Source organism: Lissotriton vulgaris, chromosome 10 (assembly GCF_964263255.1).
Source record: "Lissotriton vulgaris chromosome 10, aLisVul1.2, whole genome shotgun sequence".
Classification (NCBI taxonomy): Eukaryota; Metazoa; Chordata; class Amphibia; order Caudata; family Salamandridae; genus Lissotriton; species Lissotriton vulgaris.
Window position 1 is genome coordinate 123,144,890 of NC_141698.1, and position 20,755 is coordinate 123,165,644.

Below are 20,755 nucleotides of genomic sequence, written 5' to 3' on the forward strand. Positions count from 1 at the left end.
CCGGGTCCCTCCCTGTGAGGCTTTGGCTGATCACCCTGAAAAACTGGTCCACAAGGTGCTTCCAGAGGGATACAATTGCAGCCCCTTGTGTACTCACAGGACCTCCACTCTGGAGTTTCCAAACAAATATGCTGTTCAACACAGAGACCAGTGGCCTTTTAGTCTATCTGTTACCTGAGACTCCAAGGTGTTTATTTCCTAGATATGAGGGTCGAGAACACCCGCACCTGAGAGTCTCACTCTTTCCGAAAGGAACTTCTTAAAATGAAGAAGGGGAAAATAGACTAAAGGCAAAAATAAACTAGTGGCCGTTTATTACCTGGATATACTACTTGGGAAACAGTTCCTCGTCTATCATCTAGCACTGTTATGGGTCTCTCCATGAGCACCAGAAGTACATATTATGGGCTTAATCTACAATATTTTGACGCATAGCAGCGCAGCAGGCCTTCCTGCTGGCTGCTGTATGCCAAAATAAAAGGGCAGGAATGCGCTGTGCCGTATCTACAAGACAAGGCTCATTCCTGTCCTTCTCCCCTGCGCGGCACACAAACAGCAGCCGGGCCCCAACGCAGGCACCTTTACGCCATGGTGCAAGGGCGCCTGCATTGCAGGGATAATTGTTGTTGTGCAGGAAGGGACACCTGATTGCACACAAATAACCAATAATGGTGTTTCACTCCTTCTATGTGTGCTGCAGAATGCAACACACATAGAAAGAGCAATAAACAAGGCAAAATAAAAGTATTTCTCCTCGCTGCACCACTCCTACGCCTCCACAAGGGAGGCGTAGGATTCTGCCGCATTCCCAGGTGTACAACACTTTGTAAATCTGGAAATGAGCCAGGTTCCATGAATGTTGCTTGGGAACACCCAGAGAAACGCCCATGGAACACCCCTTTCATGCAGAGTAATGTGTGAAAGGGGCCTACATTTACGAGGCCAGGAAAAGACACGCAGGGTGGCTTTACGTGGCCTTGTAAATATGGGCAGGAACACTGTGCCGCCGGTACGTCTAAAAAAGTCACGCACTGGTGGCGCAATGGACTTGTAAATGAGGCCCTATATGTATAGCCACTGTATAGTTAGGAGTTTTCCTATTACTGGGATAGGTAAGTCTCTGATGATGGTTTCTTCAAAGGTAGCCAAGTAAGGGATGTGATTGCAGGTTTGCCTTGCTATTTACCGGCACCGTCTTTCTGCAGGCCATGATGTCAGCTGGTGTGTAGTCCAACTCAGGACCTTGTTAGCTTGAAGAATTCCAATACAATCAAGCACAGGAATATTGTGCTCAACCCCAGCTTGCTGGCTTTTGCCTTGGCCATTAATAGACTGACCTCTTAGTAGGGGCTGAAACTGATGGTTTTGTTCATTAATAACGTTTGGGAAACGACTCCCTGGCTTAAGATGAAATGGGGACAATATCTGTATTCCAACAAACTCAAAATTCATTGGGTTTTAGAGATGTCCCTTTTTCCTTAGGGTTGAGAAGGTAGTGACTTGCAATGCGCCCATAGGCCAGCTGTTCTTTCCTGGGTAAGCAGTGAAAAGGAAAATGTCAAGTAGATAATATTGTATATTTACTCTTTGATGTTGTTTTTGATACAATGATCATAGGGGCTCATGCATCAAACTCCCGTTTTGCGTTTCCAAATTTGCGAATTTTACCGAATCGCAAATATGGATTCGCAAAACGGGATGCATCATGGAAAGTGCAAAATATTTCCGATTCGGTAAAATTCGCAATTTTTACCGACTCGCAAATATTTTGTGACTTCAAAATTGCGAATTCGCAATTCCCATTGATTCCTATGGGCCAAAAGGCCCATAGGAATCAATGGAAATTGCGAATGGCACTTAGAAAATTTCATGGGTGCAGGGGGGGGTCCAAAGGACCCCCCCCTGCACCCCCGAAATGTAATTTGAAATGGATGTTTCACACACACATGTCCTAAGGACATGTGTGTCTGTAACATGACATCGTTTAAAATGTAAATTAGTACATTTTAAACATTTTTCGCAATTTACCACGAGGTTCAACCTCGTGGTAATTTGCACTTCCAAACCTTGTTCTCGCAATTTCATTTCTGAATGATGCATTGCATTTAAGGAATCGCAAATTTGCGATTCCTTAAATGCATTCGCATTCTGGAAAGTCGCAAAATCAGCGAATTCCATTCAGAAATGATGATGCATCTGAAAAAGCACTTTTGCATTCGCAAACGGCCGATTTTAAGGAATCGCACCGTTTGCGAATGCAAAAGTGCTTGATGCATGTGGGCCATAGTTCTTAAGAACTGAAATGTTACAATTGTGAGTAAAGTCACCACATGCAGTACAGCTTTACAAATAGTGTATTGGTCACTGGTGCGTTATACTCTTCCCTGGGATAAAAGGAAAACTAGTACATGGATCAGAAATTCAACTTAATATCTACCCTCTTTAAGGGCTCTCACATGGATATGCTTTCACAAATTTCTTATTTAATATTTAAGGAAACAATTTTCTTAAGCATAACTTGTTATTACTCCATATTTCAATACTCCCTCTCAATAAGTATTGCTCATTTTCAGCAAGTATTGAAGTAATGTCACTCTCTTGTGTTTCAGGCAATTCCACGGGAGTGATACATAACGAATCTGAAAACAAGCATTTGTAATACTCATAAATAACACTCTATAACTAATATCAGCTTAGATATATCTACCAGACCATCAGTATCATCGGCTATGGATACTTCTAAGTGGTGTATGTGTGGAATACTCCAAGGAAAAAACTCTTTGGGCCTCATTTATGAAAAGTGACACAACGCTGCGTGAAAACAGTGATGCGTCACTTTTCATTGCACCCTCCTTGCGACACCAATGATGCGTCATATATACAATGTGACGCATTATGTTGCAAGGAGTTACAGATACGTCAGTATTTTTGACGTATCTGTAGGCGCAAAAGTGACGCACTGCTGGAGTGTGTCACAAAAGTGACGCAACTCCAGCAATGTGTCCTTTCACATGGGGCAAGCCCCATGTGAAAGGGCCTGCGTCAGTCTTAGATTTTGACGCATTTGAGTCCTAGAAGTGGCGCAGTGAAATCTCATAGATTTCACTGCGTCACTTCCCTGACCCTTTCTTGCGTCAATACGCCCCCCTTGCATACATTATACCTGGCGCATTTTTTACGCCACTGGTGCGTCACAAAAAGTGACGCACAGCCTCATAAATGAGGCCCTTTGTTTTGAAAGAATTGCCCTCACCCACAATTTGTGGTACACTTCACCATCCGGCTGCACATCACTACGCTCTTTCTCGCGGGATGTGCTCAACCGCACCAGTGGAAGCTCATGGGGCTTCATTTACAAGGTTTTGGCGCAGGGCAGCACCGCAAGGAATTTTGTTGCGCTGCCCTGTGTCAAAAGAAAAGGAATTCGAAAGCTTAGACACCATCATCAGTTTGTTACATGAAACTGTCCTGAAGAGCACACACATCATTTACAGCTGTTCTGCATCCGCACTTTCAGTTTGTTTCTCTACAGTCACCATTCTAGTCGTGTATCAATTACTCACATCCTCAAGAAAACGATTGTCCTTGTTCTAGTGTACCTCAGGTGCACCCTCCCGACATTCATCTGCTCCAACAGAGTAATCGCGAAATATCCCTTCTCATTTTTTGACTGTAATCTTGATAAACATGAAGGCTCATAGGTTTTAGGTCTTAATGCATAAAATAAATATTGATTCCTGCATAAAAAGATTAAAAGAGATTTTCGTGAAATGACGTTTGTTAACTGTCCCTAGCAAATCCAAGTAGAACCATGGTGGGCACAGACAAGGTCAAAATCACATATGTGTGTGCAAATGCTTTTCAACCTGTTAATACACTTGTGTCTGTAATGAACGGATCAAAATGTGTGTGATTTTGGATACAAAAATTTAGCTGGTGGTTAAGTGCCCTCACACTGAGGAAGAAACTGCATATTAACACACAGAAGGGGGTATGCCTTCTAGAGTTAATCAGGCATAACAAACACAAGCAAATGTGATTTGTACTAGGGTGTTTTTTCAAGTCTGCAGTTAGCACATGGATCTGTAGAAAATGTTAGGTTGTGCACAGTTTTCTGCTATGAACAGGTTATTATACACTAGTCACTAACGTGCCCAATTTAAACAAAGGCAAACATTCGCACATTCAGAGGAAAAGGTAAATATTGGGTTTGCATGTGTATGTGTATGATCAGCATGCATGGTATATATTTTATGTATGTGTACGGTAGGTATATGTCATAGAGGTTTATATGTAAAGTGCTCCGCTACCCTAGTACTAGGAGCTATACAAATACTACACATAAATATAATAACATTAACTTGTGTGAAGCTCGATTTGTTTGTGGAAGTTTTGCCCTCATACAGTAACCAGTCGAGCTTCACACAAGTCTGTTTTATTTATGTGTGGTATTTATATAGCAGAGACTTAGTATGAGTGCAAAACGTCTACAGTTTGATTTATCCGATTAATAGCGCTGTCTATAGAACTGTAGTGACCTGTTGGTTTTTTACCCAGACGACATCCTGGAATCCTTTGACAACCACCCCCCTATCATCTTGCCAAGTGGAGGATTTAAGGTTGACCTGGAGGTGGATTCTCTGGATGACAACATCTACAGGCACCTGTTGTACATACGTCACTTCCTGTGGAGCCATCGAACTAAAAGCCCAGTGATGAAGGAGCTTGCCGAAAGGAATCGCACGCTGGTATGTTAAAACACTTTCTTGAGTTTACATTTTTGAAGCTTTTAGCTGAAAATCTTTAAAATTCAGTACAATCAATCATAAAAACAGTTAAAATGAAAGAAAAGTATTGAGAAGAATGAAGGAAAAATAACAAACAATAATATAAAAAAGGGGCTCTTTAACAGCTTCAGGGCACAGGACATTGTGCGAGGGGATCATTTAGGGGATCATTTCTGGCACAGTCAATTTTCACTATTGTATCATCAACACAGTTGATTTGTGTTTTTCTGCTGCTCTCTGGTTTTGATTTTACACACTACTGCTAAATAAAAATCTTTGTCAAAAATGTTTTTGTCACCTGTGGATATGTGTCACTCAACATAATCATTGTGGCTTTTCTCAGCAAGGCAGCATTAGGTGGGCAAATAAGAAAAGAGTGCTACGATTTTTCAATATACTTTTCTTACAGCAGCATGAGGGATCTTGATCTATTTAGGAACTTCGTAACAAGCAAAATGATGTCACAGCTGGCTGTGGCCAAGTTCCTCTTCTCTTGGGGAGTTTTGAAAGTGAATATCTTATGTTGCCTAAATCTGTGTTTTTTTATGTCTTGCATTTAAGGTGAGTGAAGCTCTCGAGGGCTTGGGCGACTTTCTTGCTTTTCTGAACCTGGTTCCACTTCTCCAGTAAACATTTGCTTTCCGTAGAGTTCACTTAAGGTCTCACACAGCCCTTTAATTGGAGCTCCTTTGGGTCTTGCTTTATCAACATAAGTCTACTGGGTGTTTTTTTTTAAGACGGTTGTTTGTTCAATGCTTGACCTACTGGGCATGTTATTATGTTGGATATGATGCTGAAGAATTCCTCACCCAGATGTTCGCCTAGTTAGATGCTAGGCCGATGGATGGGGAATCTCTTTGGTAGACTCATTCGTTTTTTCCTGTGTGCCTTCTCGCTAACCCCTATACTGACTGTATGTCAGTCAGGTCCCCTGCCTCTGCAACATGTCCCAACACTCTTCCATCCTCCTTAGTTTCCTAAAATATACATGATTTCCAAAAGTGGTGCTTGTGCATAGTGCTGAGTAGCAGACACTGCTTTGAGCTGTGCTCTTTGTATCTGTGTATCATAGCAACATCACATATTCGTAATTCTTCCCCATCAAGCCGTGTTGACGCAAGCAGTATATCCATAAGTGTAAAGATAAACAAGCAGATCAGTAACTGGTCTGAACTAATGTGCCTCAATTTTAGGACATTGCAACAGTGCAGCAAGTGACAAACTGATGGGGCTTATTTACAATCCCCTCGCGCCAATGGTGCGTCACTTTTAATATGGGTAAAGTGACGTACCGGCGGCGCAAGGGGCTTGTAAATAAGCCAATGATCGTTCAAGGGGATCTAAGCCATGCTCTGTACCTGGTGATTGGCCCACTCAACTCCCTCTTCTGTTATCTTGCACTTTGTCCCCGGCTGCTCACTCCATTGCTCCCCAAAAATCCTGGGGCAGATTTACAAGCCCCATGTGACACTTTTGCGCTGCCGTTGCGTCACTTTTGTGACACAACTGTTGTGACAGGAATGCATAATTTTGAGAGTACGCGCCCCTGCCTGAGTTACCCCACTTCACGTTTCACTTCACGTTTCTATGTTATGTTTACATTTTGAGACCTGTATGCGCGACTATTATGCATGTGCGTTGGGACCCTGGCGTAGGGAATGCTGCTGAAGACCCAAGTTGGGGGCTCTGTGGTCTGGAAGGGCTCACCAAACACCCTTGCAGGTGACTACTGTCCTCGTGCTGGTTGACGTGAGTTTGGCAGTGTATTTTGAAATTCTACAGGCAGGACAGGAATTTATTCCTTTTCCCTGCACTGTGAGTAGCCTCCCGGCCTCTGCCCAAGTTATGTAGCCCATTGTGGAGGCGCTGCCCAGAAGAAGCCGATTGAACTATAGACAACCCACTTAAACCCACACATACGCTGTTTGCATTGCGCAGAGCAAATGAAGCGCCCCATCACCATAGTGCATGGCTCAGAGCTCAAGCGTTCTTTGCCACCTCCCTGGCCTTCAAGTGATTGGAGCGGTGGCTAGAATTAGATGACCTGTGAGGCATTGTAGCACCCAACCCCGAAGCCAAAATGGGTTACCCTGTGATGAGAAGAACATGTGACTGCATTCCCACAGTCAACCAAAGACCTTGTGTGCATTGGTGGTACCTAGAAGGACAGCCTGCAACCTGTGTTGGCGTTGGCAGGTGCCCTCCAGTGACCTTCGACCCCGGCACTTCTCTTGGGGACCTGGAGAGCTGGCTCTTGGGACCATCTCTAGTCCACCTAATGACTCCTGTGATTTTGACAACAGACGTGTGGGAGGGCTCCTCACCTTACTGGACAGAGATGATGGAATTATCCCAGTCATCTTTCCTTCCCCAGAGCTGGCTTCCATCATATTAGCGGGAGAAGGTTTGAAGGACATAGTCACACTGTTATGATGACAGGACTCTTTAACCCCTTCACTGCAGGGCAGATTCCCCCGCTGTGCTGGGGGCGCGCACAGCGCCCCCATGCTAATGACGAGCTCAGCTGGTCATGAGCCACGGTTCTCGTGTGCTCATGACGAGCTGAGCTCGTCATGACCACGCCCGTTCCTTAGAACGCCCAGCACAGCAGGGGAATTAGCCCCGCGTGTGAGAATTCTAACGGTCATGGCGAGCTCAGCTCGTCATGAGCACACGAGAACCGTGGCTCATGACGAGCTGAGCTCGTCATGAGCGTGGGAGGGGTTAAATGCAGCATGCCTTCCTCAGGCATATGGTAGTCGTATTTCTTTGACATCGGTATGCCCTCTCAGTGCGAGTGGTTTGGTGGCCCAGTGCTGAATTTTAATTAGGCCCAACGTTGGCCCTTAATGGACAGCACAAGCTATATTTACGTCTGGCATTAGCCAAGATCATTTGACTTTACTAAACTTATATGCATTATATATTTACTTAAGTGGAATTTCATCCAACCCTCCTCACTTCTTGATATATTACTGAGAAATCCTATTTTCCCTACCCACCACAGCATACAGTATGGGTCAGCGGGTCAGCGGGTCAGCATCTTCAGCCATTAGCTAACTTCACTGTGATGACAGCATTCTGCATTTTCAAAAGGAGCTCATTAACACACAAAGTAGTTCCCCAAAGTGTTTTTAGTTTTAGTTTTATTTTGGATTGGCGAGGGCCCAGAAGCTTCTTCAGCAATACAGTTTTGCAAAAACCATGACAAAACAAGCATTGACAAAGCCAAAAGTCTGGCCGAGGGTGCCAGACTAGACGGGAGTTGCGATGTGCCAAGGACAAGGACACACTCCCATGAAATAGCTTCTAGAACAGGGCACAGTCCTTGATTCCTGTCTCAAGTCAATGGTACAATGAAGAAAGCGCTGGTCTGCAAGATTGTGTATAACAGCACACTATGGATTCAAAGCATGCGTTGACATGTTGAACAAAGTCTGCATGTTTTTACCATAAAACGTTGTAACGTTCGTAAGTGAGGGTCCCTCCGATTTTATAATTTGGTGGGCAGGTAGTCCATTATTCTGTACGTTTTAGACCATGTGTGAGAGCAGAGTAGGAATAAATGAATAGGAAAAAAAATGCTGCCTGTCCTCCTCAACTTTAGCAGAATACTTCTGCCGCCCCCATAACTCCATCGAGAGGGACATCTACAGAATAGACCACAACGTAGAAAAGCCATTTGGAAATCCAATGAGAAAGCGTCCAAGTTCCAAATTACCGGGCGGTGTGCACCGCTTTTTCTTATACTGTTGACTTCCATTCATGCCTACACAGTGAAAGCAACCAAAGAACTTACTCTTCTTATTGATTCTTCTGGAGGAGATACATAGATGTATTTTGGGATGATTCCACAGAGGCGTCACAAGTGACAGCGAAAAGGCAAAGATAAAAAGCTCACGTTCTCTGTGAGGTCACCCGTTATGCTTGGGTGGAAAACACAGTGACATTTTCTGCAATTTTATGTGACTACGAATACTATTCTCCCTGCTCTTCTTATCCCGTTGATCAGCTGATCAGTTATAAATGGGTCATAATGCACAACAGGGCCTCCCCTCCCTCAGTCCTACCTTCCTTATCTGTACCTTAAAAGTAATGAAGTAGCCTCCTGCAATCCACCCACCACCCATCTGACCACCTACAATGTCTAAATGTTTAAAAACAAAAGAATTGGCACTCTGCCACTCTCTGCAGTACCATCCCTCATCCAAATACAGAAAAAAATAGTTCCCCTTCCATACTCCCCAATACCCTTTATAACAGCCTCCCTGAGCATTCCTCAGTATTAAAACAAATACAGTTCCTGGCATTGTCCCGTTCTTCTGCAGCGGCCCTTGTTCCATCTCTTCCAGTCACACCAGAGGCACCTTATGCTGTCAACATGTCGGAGCGAGTTACTGCAATGCCCACTTCCATCCCCTGTCAGTCACAAGTCTACATAGAGCTCAGGGTCATGGGGGAGGCAGTGGTTGGGAGTTCAAGAATGTCACCCCTATTCCGCTCCCCCATTGGGTAGACCCAAGGGCACAACCGTACTGGGTACCAAAACCGGCCAGGGCAAACATCTCGGCCGCCACGCCGATGATAGCAAGGGACGTGTAGCGAAGTGACGGCAGGAGAAAAAACTGCTGAGATTAAGGTTGGGCACAAAGGAAGACGGCTCACTAATTAAATCCGAATAAAAAGACGCTGAAGATTTGAGCATCACGATCGCACACGCTTTAGTACATTTGCCGACTAGAAACGAACAAGGCAGTGTTGATTATCAATAATACGGGAAACGGAAACATGGAATAACAGACGCATAGTGTATACATTCAAAGAGGAAGCAAGGGCAAATAAAGATACGATTTATATATAAAACTCGGACAATCAAGAACTTAAGTAAGAATTGGAAAAAACGAGAGGAACACTGATACAGGAAACGAAGTGGACACAGAGGGCCAATGGAAAGTAGCGAATAATCGCGGTAGAAGGATAGAGAGTCTGATCTTAAAAACATGGATCAAAGACAGAAATTAGTGGAATATACGAACAAGAGACAATAAATGTAAGGGTCTTGATAAAGATGGGTGTATAAGCGAGATACCATCGAAACGCGTCGACGCTGATGTGAACACAATTCAAAGATTAACCAGACTGGGTCAAATGTTGACAAGAGTAAAACATGGTCTTGTTGTTTTCCTATAATCTAATGTGAATGTGTACTAGTATATGACAAGGGGTTATGTCATACTGCAGTTTTGTCTCTTCTTTTTGTGCAGGTCGTAATTATAAGTCAGTAGATTCTATCACTGTGGTGTATTATATTGGTATTGATTTTTTTGTGGATTACTGTAATTTTTATGATTTGTATTTTTTATTATTTGTGCTACAAGATGTGTTTTTAACTGAAGATATATAGACAACTGTTTTTAACTCATGAACAAAAAGCTTAGAAAAGTTTTTTTTACAATTAAGAAATTATTGAGAATATATTGAAGGATAGACTGTATGTTATTAGTTCTAGTTCAACTATTGTATGTGGGTTTGAATGCAGACAAGGGAATAGTTTTTTCTACAAACATCTCGGCTGTCCCAGGGGGGATTGCTTGTTGAAAGCATCTCTCCTGTCTCACCCGTTACCACTATTGTTACAAGGGGCCAATATTGGAGCTATGCTGCAAAACCGGCTCCCGGTAACAAAAATGGCCCCCAGGGGTCCAAAACCGGTCCCCACCCTACGGCTAGTGCGGCCCTGCCCAAGAGTGGTGGGAGAAGGTGGGCAACATGACGGATCATCATTCGCCATTACCCTGCCTCTGTTCAGTCTCTGGAGACCCTGGGAGATCAGGGGCATACCTACTAGTGGTGCAGCCGGTGCAATGCACCAGGGCCCAGAGGTGGGAGGGGGCCTGAGATGGCACCTACTAATCAGACTCTGAGTAGAGTGTGCTATTAAGCCTCGGCTGCCTGCCGCTGAGCAGAGGTTAAAGAAGAAGTTATGCCCATGCTGCTGCATGGTTTCAGAAGAAAAGACAGTCACAGTAATCACTGCGTTCAGACTGACGAGTGCAGACGATGGGGGTTACCAAAACAACATAGGCTTACTTAGCACCGAGTGCTTGAACTGGAAAAATGAATTATTTGAGAATTTATTTTTCAATTTATGCTAAAACAAAAACCAAAGCACGGATAGCTTTAACCGCATCGCTGCGATGGTTATTTTTCCGCTGCGCTGCTTTTTTCGAAAAGCCGCGTTAGATGACGAGCTCAGCTCGTCATCCGCACATGACCACCGTGGCTGATGACGAGCTGAGCTCGCCATCAGCATCGAAGGGGTTAAAACATCTTCTTAGTGACACTAATGCACAATTCTTCTTTAAAAAAAAACAAATGTAGGAATAGTTATCCTTCTGAGACCTGTAGAAACCGTCCAGAATCTCAGAAAACAAGATGTTGCTCCCAGCGCAACATACTGAGATGGGTAACTCAAGTAACTGTTATACACAGACTGTAGCAGAGGTGGGGAGCCAACACATTAACAAGAATAGCTGAGCCAGGGGTCTGTCTTGGCTCTCAGAGCTTATATTGGCTCTAAGACCCCAGGCAGGAGCTGAGCCATGGGAACATTTGGGATGGAAATTGTGCAGCAAATAATATGTAAAAATATGATAAAGTATCTTCAAATTTTAAAAAGTACATTACTTTAACAAGCATTTCACCTTAGAACATCAGATTATGTCACAGTATTGAGAGATTTATTAAAAAATGATAGTTTTTAAACATGAACTTAGAAGCGTTTATGCCCCCGCCGCCCCACACCGATGGCAATACCAGTAGTGAAGAGGTAAGTCCGTTGTCATGTGCACCCCACGCGGGGGCTACATTCTTATTTTACAAGGAGCAAAATTACAGTCCATTAAGTAAAACTCAAGCAAGATTTTTGTACAGCACACATCCTCACATATTTCAAGGTTATATCATATGCAATAATGAAAACAATAGAAGGCAGAATAAAATAATTGCCTTGAATCATACAATTTTGATCAAGTGGCCAAACCAAGATGGATCCCAGGTGTTCTGGTTACACTCTTTGTAATTCAGCCACTAGATTGGTATATCTTTCTCACTCAGTTTCACATCAAAGTTTAACGTTTGTCCTTCATTCTAGATGCAAGAGTTTAGAGTGCGGGTAGCAGGCAGAAGCCACATGAAAGCTCAGCTCATTTAGGGCTGGACGCTCAGGAGGACCTTGAGCTCATCAGAGGCTGGCATGTGGCTCGAGCCTTCAGTGACTCGCCCACCTTTACACTTTACTCCGGGTATTCTGTGCCTGCAGTAAGCTTGGATGCTGCTGTTAATGTGATACGTCTTGCACATGAGGATGTCTTAGCTTGCACTGATGCTGACCATATTGTATTTGTGCTGTGTGTGAGGAGAACTTACACTGCTGCCAAATGCTACGCATTCTCTGTGTATTTATATAAGGCTTAGGCTGCTGCAGATGCTGTCCGTGCTCTGTGCATGCAAGGAAAGCGTGCATTATTTCTGGCCAGATCAGTATGTGTTCTACAGGTGTGAGGGAAGCAAATACTCCTTCCTGGTGCTGCACCTGTTTTGTGTGTGGAAATATTGCCATGCGCGAGTCAAGTGTGCACTTATTCTCCCCAGTGCTGTTCCTTGTACTTATACCAAATCTGACATGCAGCTTATTTGTTGTAGTTAAAGGAGGCGTTAAATTGTGCTTCCCAGTGCGATACTTGTTCCAAGTACTTGAAGGAAGCTTGTAGTGGTCCTGCAGTAGCACACTTGCTCTATGTCTTTGAATGAAGCTTGTACTGACTGGCACCTTGGCACCATACTAGTTCTATGTCACTGAATGAAGCTTGCACTGGCCCTGCAGTACCACCTGTTCCATGTTTTTGAAGGGAGTTTTAAAGAGTGCCTCCCAGTGTCACTTCAATGTTTTTGAAGGAAGCTTGCCCTCCAGTACCACCACACTTGTTCCATGTCTTTGAAGGAAGCTTGCACTGACTGACCCTGCAGTGGCACACTTGCACAACTTTCAATGAAGCTTGCACTGGCTGGCACTTTAGAACCGCACTTGTTCCATGTCTTTCAAGGTAGAATGTGATGCTCTTGACCAGTGCTGTGTGCCTCGTGTGTGAACCAAGGACCTGCTGCGCTCTTGTTTCCTGTGCTTTATCTATTTCTGTGTGTTCTTCGGTCTGCCCAAAAGACTGTTGTCGATGTCTCACTAGCCTGATGTTTAACAATTCATAATATTGCTTAGAGAAAGTTGGCTTTTGGAAAGACCACTCAGTCATTCCCCAATCACAGTGTCATTTACATATTGATTCAGCACAGCATACAAACAATTGGGAAGAGGATCAGAGTTCTTCAGCCATTGGCTTTGTTGCCAGTGTTTGGCTCTGCCTAGTAAATAACCACTGGTCTTTAGGATGTCAGGCAGTCTGGGTAACATTATTTTGCCTGATTTGTCTGTGTTACTCTGCATCCAGAGAAGAACGACCTCAGGAAATATTTCCTTTAGTTCATCGCCCGCAGCTCACCTCTAGCTGCAGACTAGTGCTAATTGAGTAATGAGAGTACAAGCAGCTCCACTGACATTGCTACTGGACCACAGCTTTCTTATGCGGACCCCAGCATCACTGCTGCAAGCTTCACAACCATGGCACCACCTTGAAATGGTATTGGTATTGTGCATACTCTTATCATTTATGATAGATGGCAGACCAGTTCAAAGCATTACTTAAAAAAAAAAACAATTATTGAGGCAAAGGGCCTTCACAGTCCGTTGGTATATTTTTTTAAATTGCTTTTCTATAGTTCTTTAGTATTTATTTTAGCATACGCTTGCGCTACTAAGAAAACCACCACCATGTGTTTTTCAGAAAGCAGACAGTACTTATTTTGATGCAGAGACTCCTCCCCACCAAAGTCCACAAAGATCAGACTCTTATAGTCTGCATTGCTGGTCCAAGTATAGCTGATGGGGGATTAGATAAGCTCAGTGGACATCCCGGCTTTGGTGTAACTTACCTCAACAACATTCATGTGCGCTTCTGGACTGATACACAAGATGCTCAACCTGTACTTTCTTTGTCACCATCTGGCACAACATTGCTGCTTCCTGGTGAGGGGTGTACTTGATTGTTAGTAGTTTGCTTGTGGTAGTGCACAATAGCCACTATTTTGTGTGAGCTCATTGTGAGGGGTGTGCCTGTGTAAAGGCAAGATTAACATTCTCTTTTGTGAGTGCAGGGTAAATGGTCTACAGGTTGAATGTTGTACCTGTGTAAGTACAGAGTGAGACATATGCCTGTGTGAGGGTAGCATGAGGGGTGTTCCTATGTGAGGGAAGCAAGGTGAATGTGGGGCCTCTGCATGTTATATCTTTGTGTGTGTGCACTTTACAAGGGCCACATTTATGGACTTTGGTAATATGTTTTTTGGGTTATGACTTTGACTTGTAGAAATGCAGCGCAAGGAGTGGGAATATATAGGGGCTCATTTACAAGCCCCTTGCCCCGCCGGTACGTCACTTTTTTAGACGCACCTGCGGTGCAGTATGGCTGCCTATATTTACAAGGCCACGCAAGCCACCCTGCGTGACTTTTCATGGCCTTGTAAATAAGGACCCCATTCATGCTTACTCTGCGTGAAAGGGGCATTTCGTGGGTGTTGCTGTGGGTGTTCCCATGAACCATCCATGGAGCCTGACCCGTTTCCAGATTTACGAAGTGTTGTAAGCCTGGAAATGCATCAGAATCCTATTCCTCCCCGTGGCGCAACAAGAAAATACTTTTATTCCACCTCGTTTTTTGCTCTTTCTATGTGGAGAAAAACGCCATTTATTATTGTATTTGTGTAGGAAAGTGTCCCTTCCTGCACAACAACAATCATCCCTGCAACACAGGCACCCTGGCAGCATGGCGCATGTGCTGCTGTTTGTGCACCGGTGCAGGGGAAAAGGACATGAATGCGTTTTAACTTGTAGATATAGCGTATTCCTGCCTTGTCATTTTGACGCATGCAGTGCAGCAGGAAGGCTTACTGCGTTGCAGGGCGTCAAAATATAGTAATTGAGGCCCATAGTCTGTAAATGAAAATGGCAGTGGTGTTTTGATATGGCAGATGAATATGCCTCTTGACCCCGCATCCCGTTACCTCACATGTTGTTGCAACGCGGTCGTTACAACGACCGCATTGTAACAACACCCGCGTTGTACCCCCCAAGTCGTAACAATGACTTGCGGAGGGGGGCGCCAGATGTTGGAATAGTATAATTTACTATTCCAACGCCAGTCTGTGCGGATAGTAGGGATGGTGTTGGATTTTAGATCCAACACCTTCTCCCCCCTCCGCAAGTCGTTGTTACGACTTGCAGGGTAATGGTATGCGTGGTGACAACGCGGTCATTGTAACAACCGCGTTGTAACAACATGCGAGGGGATGGATGCCGGGTCAAGGTTGTTTACCTGGCAAATGCAAACTCTGTTGATTGAGGTTGAGGAGTGTCAGGGAATCTGACAGATTGAGATGTCACCCTATTGAGGGGCCCCAGTTGCTTTGGGTGCACTAGGGCCCACAGCAATTTGGCTGTGGCACTGGGGGAGGTGGCAGATCAGCATCTGTCACTCCACCAGTATTTCACTTCTCAGATATCAGCGAAAATCAAACTTTGTGTATTCACAGCTCTGATGTCGGAGCCGCCAAGCGCTAATGCCTTCCAGTGCAAGTTGTAAACAAGTTGATTAACCCTTTCCCTGCTGCCGTCGGCCAATGGCCGACGGCAGCACTACCTCCCCAGTGCTGCCGTCGGCCATTGGCCGACGGCATTCCACATGAAAACGCCCGCACCGCGGCGGAATTACTGCCGCGGTTAACGGTTTAACACCATTTTGTGCTGCGAGGCTGCAGGACGGCTGTTCGCGAAGACTTCTCTGGAGTTTTCAGCCTGGCCAGCACATCTGCAAGCACATAAGTAAATGATTGGTGCATCGAGAAATATGACGTTATTATAAACATTAGCATTGCAAGGCCTGTTGTCTATCATTTCTCTGGACTGTGCTGAATGTTGTAATATTTGCTCATTCCACGATTTTTTATGCAGAAGTTATGAAGTCTGCTTTTTCTCAGTAAGTTGGGCTCAGCAGACATTGCACAAAGAGGCCTATTCATCCAGAAATGTTTTTATATGCAGAAAGTTAAGACAGATTTGTTAACCTATGTTTGTGTATTATTAGCAGGTCCGTTGGAATTATGCTGGAGGGGAGGGCCAAATTATGCAGTACAGTTGACTACATTATGTGGCAAGAAAAGGCAAATTTTGTGCCCATGTGTGCGTTTTTGCTTGTGATCAGATCGGCAAAGCACCAGTAAGGAAAAGGAGGACTGGCCATTCCTCCAAAAATAACAAAAATAATACCCCTCGTTTTCCTGCCACTGTATTCGGCAGGTGAAAGAAACCTTGTGAAATTTGTGCGTAAAATATTCCTCATTTCGGATTTTGCAGTTCTGAACAAGGTTATATGCAGCTATCATGTTATTCCACAGTCCGTGGTGGGGCTCTCCAAATGGAGAGGTCATACTTTACCCCTTTAATTATTGTATTTGGCGATATGAGTCTGTTAAACGGTGAATGACACTAAGTCCAACAGAATGGGTCTTTTCTAGGGAGGACCTGGCATGTTAGGGCAGTGATTGGATATGCCTAACATCTCAAAGTGCTTCGATAGTTTATTTAATTGTGTTTTCTTAGCCCCAAATGTAAGTGTGCCATACATTTAACAGTGGACTGCGAAAGGCAGAAAGGGAGAATTAGGGGGGTGACATGGGATCTGAATAATAAAGTCTTCGGGGCATATTACCAAGGGCCTTATCGCCGCTTTAGCGGGAATTTTTCCCGCTAAAGCGGCGATAATTTTATCGCCCTATCACCTAGCTGTCGCTAACACCAGTTAGCGACAGCTAGTAGGAGATAGCGATAATCTTGAGGCCCACTTTGCATGTCAGCGATAATTATCGCTAATGACATGCAAAGTGGGCGTGCCAAGATGTTAGCGACTGAAAACAGTCGCTAACATCGCTATCTCCTATTACCAACTTTTGGAAATATTCGCGCTAAGCGCGAATATATCCAAAAGCTAACGCCTGCCCTGAGCAGTTCTTAGCCATGTTATCCAATGGTAGGTGGATAACATGGCTAAGAGCATTAACTCGTTAATGCATGAATATCGCGGACTTTTCAGCGATATTCATGCATTTCGGCCGATTTTTATCGATTAGGAGATAAACTTTGATAATAGCAAGGCTCCTAAGTGATAAAAATAGGCGATGCACAGCGTTAAAATAATTGTCGCTAACCAAGCATAGCGATAATTATCGCTTATGCTTGGTAATATGCCCCTTCGTTTTTTCCAGAGGACTTTTTTCCGGATATTTTAGGTCCTTTGGAAGAAAGTTCCAACAGGAAGGAGCATCATCTGAAAGTGATTTAGTCGCAGCAAAATGGGATTTACATTTTTGGGATTCAGACCGAAGGATTCTTTTGCTGCTGCTATTTCTGGATTCTCCAGGAAGGGTTGGGGTGGTCTCATGTTGGTGTTTCAGGGCTTGGCAAGTGAGACCTGCAAGCCTGAACTTAATTCCTGCCTCCAGGAGTAGCCGAAAAAGTTCTCTGAGAACAGGGGTCATGTAATCCTATTTTGAAGCACAGGAAGTCTAGCTGCTGAGTGTAGCAGAGTCTTTCGGAGCAACAAGGTTTAAGGTGCCCCTATGATAGCATGCTTGAATTGAGCTACAGAAATGGGTTTAAAAAGCACAACTCTGTCTGACTTGGTGCAAAGTGTGCTTTCTTGGAGAGGTTATTGTTGATCATGAAACCAAGCGGTTTACACTTCCATGCAAGTTTAGAAGAAAAGCCATCCAGGTGGAGTTCGATAAGCCACCGTGAATCAAAGGTTGGGCGAGTTCTCTGGTACATTTTGATTGATGGAGATGGCCGGGTCCCACGTTGCACAGCACACATTGGAAGCTGTTTGACTGAATCTGCTTTTTAGAAAACTGGGAGACAGCTGGTTTGCATCTTAATTTACCAGTGCCATGACTTGGTTAAATTCTTCATTCAAGGAACCAATGAGGATATCCGTACAGATGACCATGGTGACCAGGCTATTTATCCGCATTATAAGATCAGCCACGGTGTGCCAGGCAGGGTGAGGTTTTCCTGATTTTCTTATCCAGTGCCAAAGAATAAGCATTCCCTTAGGGAAAAATTACCTGTCAAGGCAGACTCCCAAATTTAGCACTGCGAAGCACTAAGAGAGGAGCTGTAATTCTTTTCAAGCTTTCATACTCAATGTATCTTTTTCGGCTAGTTTAGCCACAGTTCTTGTGGGAGGTGGTATAAAGGGCTTGCACATTTTTTATTAATTGAGCCTGGAGTTTGTGTTGTGCCTGATTATAGAACATCACCACTTCGTAAAGTTTCTTGCTTTTGCCTACACTCGAGCATAGTTTTTCCACACACTTGAAGTCGACTATGCTATAAGGCACTAACCAAATAACAATACCCTTATTTAGAATTTGGTGGACTGGGAACTCTACGCCATTGGTGGAGGAGCAACCTGTGCCCAAAACTCTATATAAGGTCCTTAGGGCCAGATGTAGATGGGAGATTTTGGCCATTTACCGGCCGGTAACGGCCGAATTCGGCCGTTACTGACCGGTAAATGGCCATGGAGATGTAGGGGGATAAAAAACATGCATTTTCGGTAATTTTACCGAATCAGTAATTTTACCGATTCGGTAAAATTACAGAATCAGTAAAATTACCGATTCTGTATATTTTACCGAATCGGTAAATATACCGGTCGGTAAAATTACCGAAAATGCATGTTTGGTATGTAGGTGCCAATTTTAACATTGACACAGGGCTTTGAAAATCGGTATTTTACCATGCAATACAATTGCATGGTAAAATACCGATTCAGGTGTACATGGACATCTGTGCATGTACACCTGTGCCATGTGGCACACATACATGCCCTTAGGGCATGTATGTGTGCCACATGGCACACAAGCCTAAAACAGGGGTGCCAGAGGGTGTCAAAGTGACACCCCCTGCACCCTTGCAAAATTCGGTATTTACCGATTCGGTAAATACCGAATCGGTATTTGATATTGAATCCTATGGGTTTCAAGGCCCATAGGATTCAATATCAAATACCGATTCGGTATTTACCGAATCGGTAAATACCGAATTTTACAGATTCGGTAAAATTGACCGAATTGGTACCTACATTAGAAATACCTACTCTTAATTACCGAATCGGTAAAATTCGGTAATTAAGAGTCGGTATTTCTGATTTTGCTACATCTGGCCCCATAGTTTCTTATTTTGTTCTTTCTTTATCACATATTTGAGTTCTAGTGTGTGGGAAAACTCATTGCAAAGTACCTATTCTGCCTAATTTGCTGTTCCTAAAGTCAGGTATACTGCCATGTTTCTGCTAACTAAGCCAGAGGATTCTTTGACCAACAGGGCGAGTGACATTAGCCCATCGGTCTAAGTACCTCAGACTTTCCAATATATTTTTCCTTTTTTGGAAAGTTTACCGGAAAACAAAAAAGTGACCTATCCATCCTACCCCACCACCCAACGCATTCAGAGACATTATTATTATTATTATTTTTTTAAAGAGAAACTCTCACTTTGGAATTTTTTGTTACCACTTATTGTGTTTTTGATCCATTGAAGCAACCTTGGTCACTACTAGGCCTCAGAGTCAAGGGTCAGTAATCACTCTGCTATCAGCAGTGACAAAGTCCATGATTCTCTTCCTATCTGGTGGAGCTGGTGACTGATGCTGAATAATAGTATGTGTACTTATTTATTGGTAAAATCTTACCCACGTAATGTGGATAGATAGTGGTGAGTAGGGATTTCACGTTCCGCTTTGGTGTTAGGATGTGACTGTTGAATTGATTCCTGAGCACTGGTGCTTGCTAGCTGTCATTGGCCTGAGCCATGTGCTTTCATCCAGTGCATCTGTTCACAGTCATGGCTGATGTCATGTATGATTGCATCATACACGTCACTCCACATTCGAAGTCACGCTCTCTAGTAGATCATTCTACTTGACATGCAGGCACCATGGTTTTTCACATGTACGGGCACGATGTAGGTAAATCTACATTTACCACTTCATAAATACCGAATCATACCGAATCGGTATTTATGAAGTGGTAAATTAGAGGGGGGGAGATGTAGGTATTTCAGATTCGGTAAATACCGAATCTGTAAGATTCGGTATTTACCGATTCTGTAAATACCGATTCGGTATCCCCCATTGCTTCCTATGGGCCTTGAAGCCCATAGGAATCAATGGGCATTACCGAATCGGTAATTACCGATTCGGTAATTACCGATTTGTGCAAGGGTGCAGGGGGTGTCACTTTGACACCCTCCAGCACCCCAAAAAAAGGCATGTGAGCCATGTGGCACACAGACATGCCCTAAGGGCATGTCTGTCTGTCACGTGGCATAGGTGTGCATGCACACATGTGCATGCACACCTGGATTCGGTATTTTAACACCCAATTGGATTGGGTGGTAAAATACCGAATCTGAAGGGCCTGTGGGACTGAAAGTAGTCCCACCTACATCCCAAATTTAAAAAATCGGTAAAATTACCGATTCGGTATTTTACCGATTCGGTAATTTTACCGAATCGGTAAAATACCGAATTGGACAAAAAAGGTCCCCTACATCTCTGTAGGCCAAATACCGGTCGGAAACGGCCGAAATCGGCCGTTTCCGACCGGTATTTGGTACCTACATCGGGCCCGTAGTGTGGTCCCCTTTCCATGTCTGCTGTCCTTATACCTGCCACTTGCATCTGTGGTGCAGTTATCCCAATATCCTGTCTTTAAGCTTCACTTTCAATGTGCCAGGCTTG

The 20,755-nt window shown here is 44.0% G+C and overlaps 1 protein-coding gene across 1 annotated transcript in view; it reads left to right on the forward strand.

Annotated features, from left to right (window-relative positions):
* RADIL (Rap associating with DIL domain) overlaps nucleotides 1-20,755 on the forward strand; it is a 346,241-nt gene that overhangs the window by 278,317 nt on the left and 47,169 nt on the right. The window contains exon 10 of the mRNA XM_086940689.1: nucleotides 4,558-4,748. Coding sequence (XP_086796815.1) covers nucleotides 4,558-4,748 — 191 coding nt within the window. The remainder of the gene's footprint in view (nucleotides 1-4,557; nucleotides 4,749-20,755) is intronic.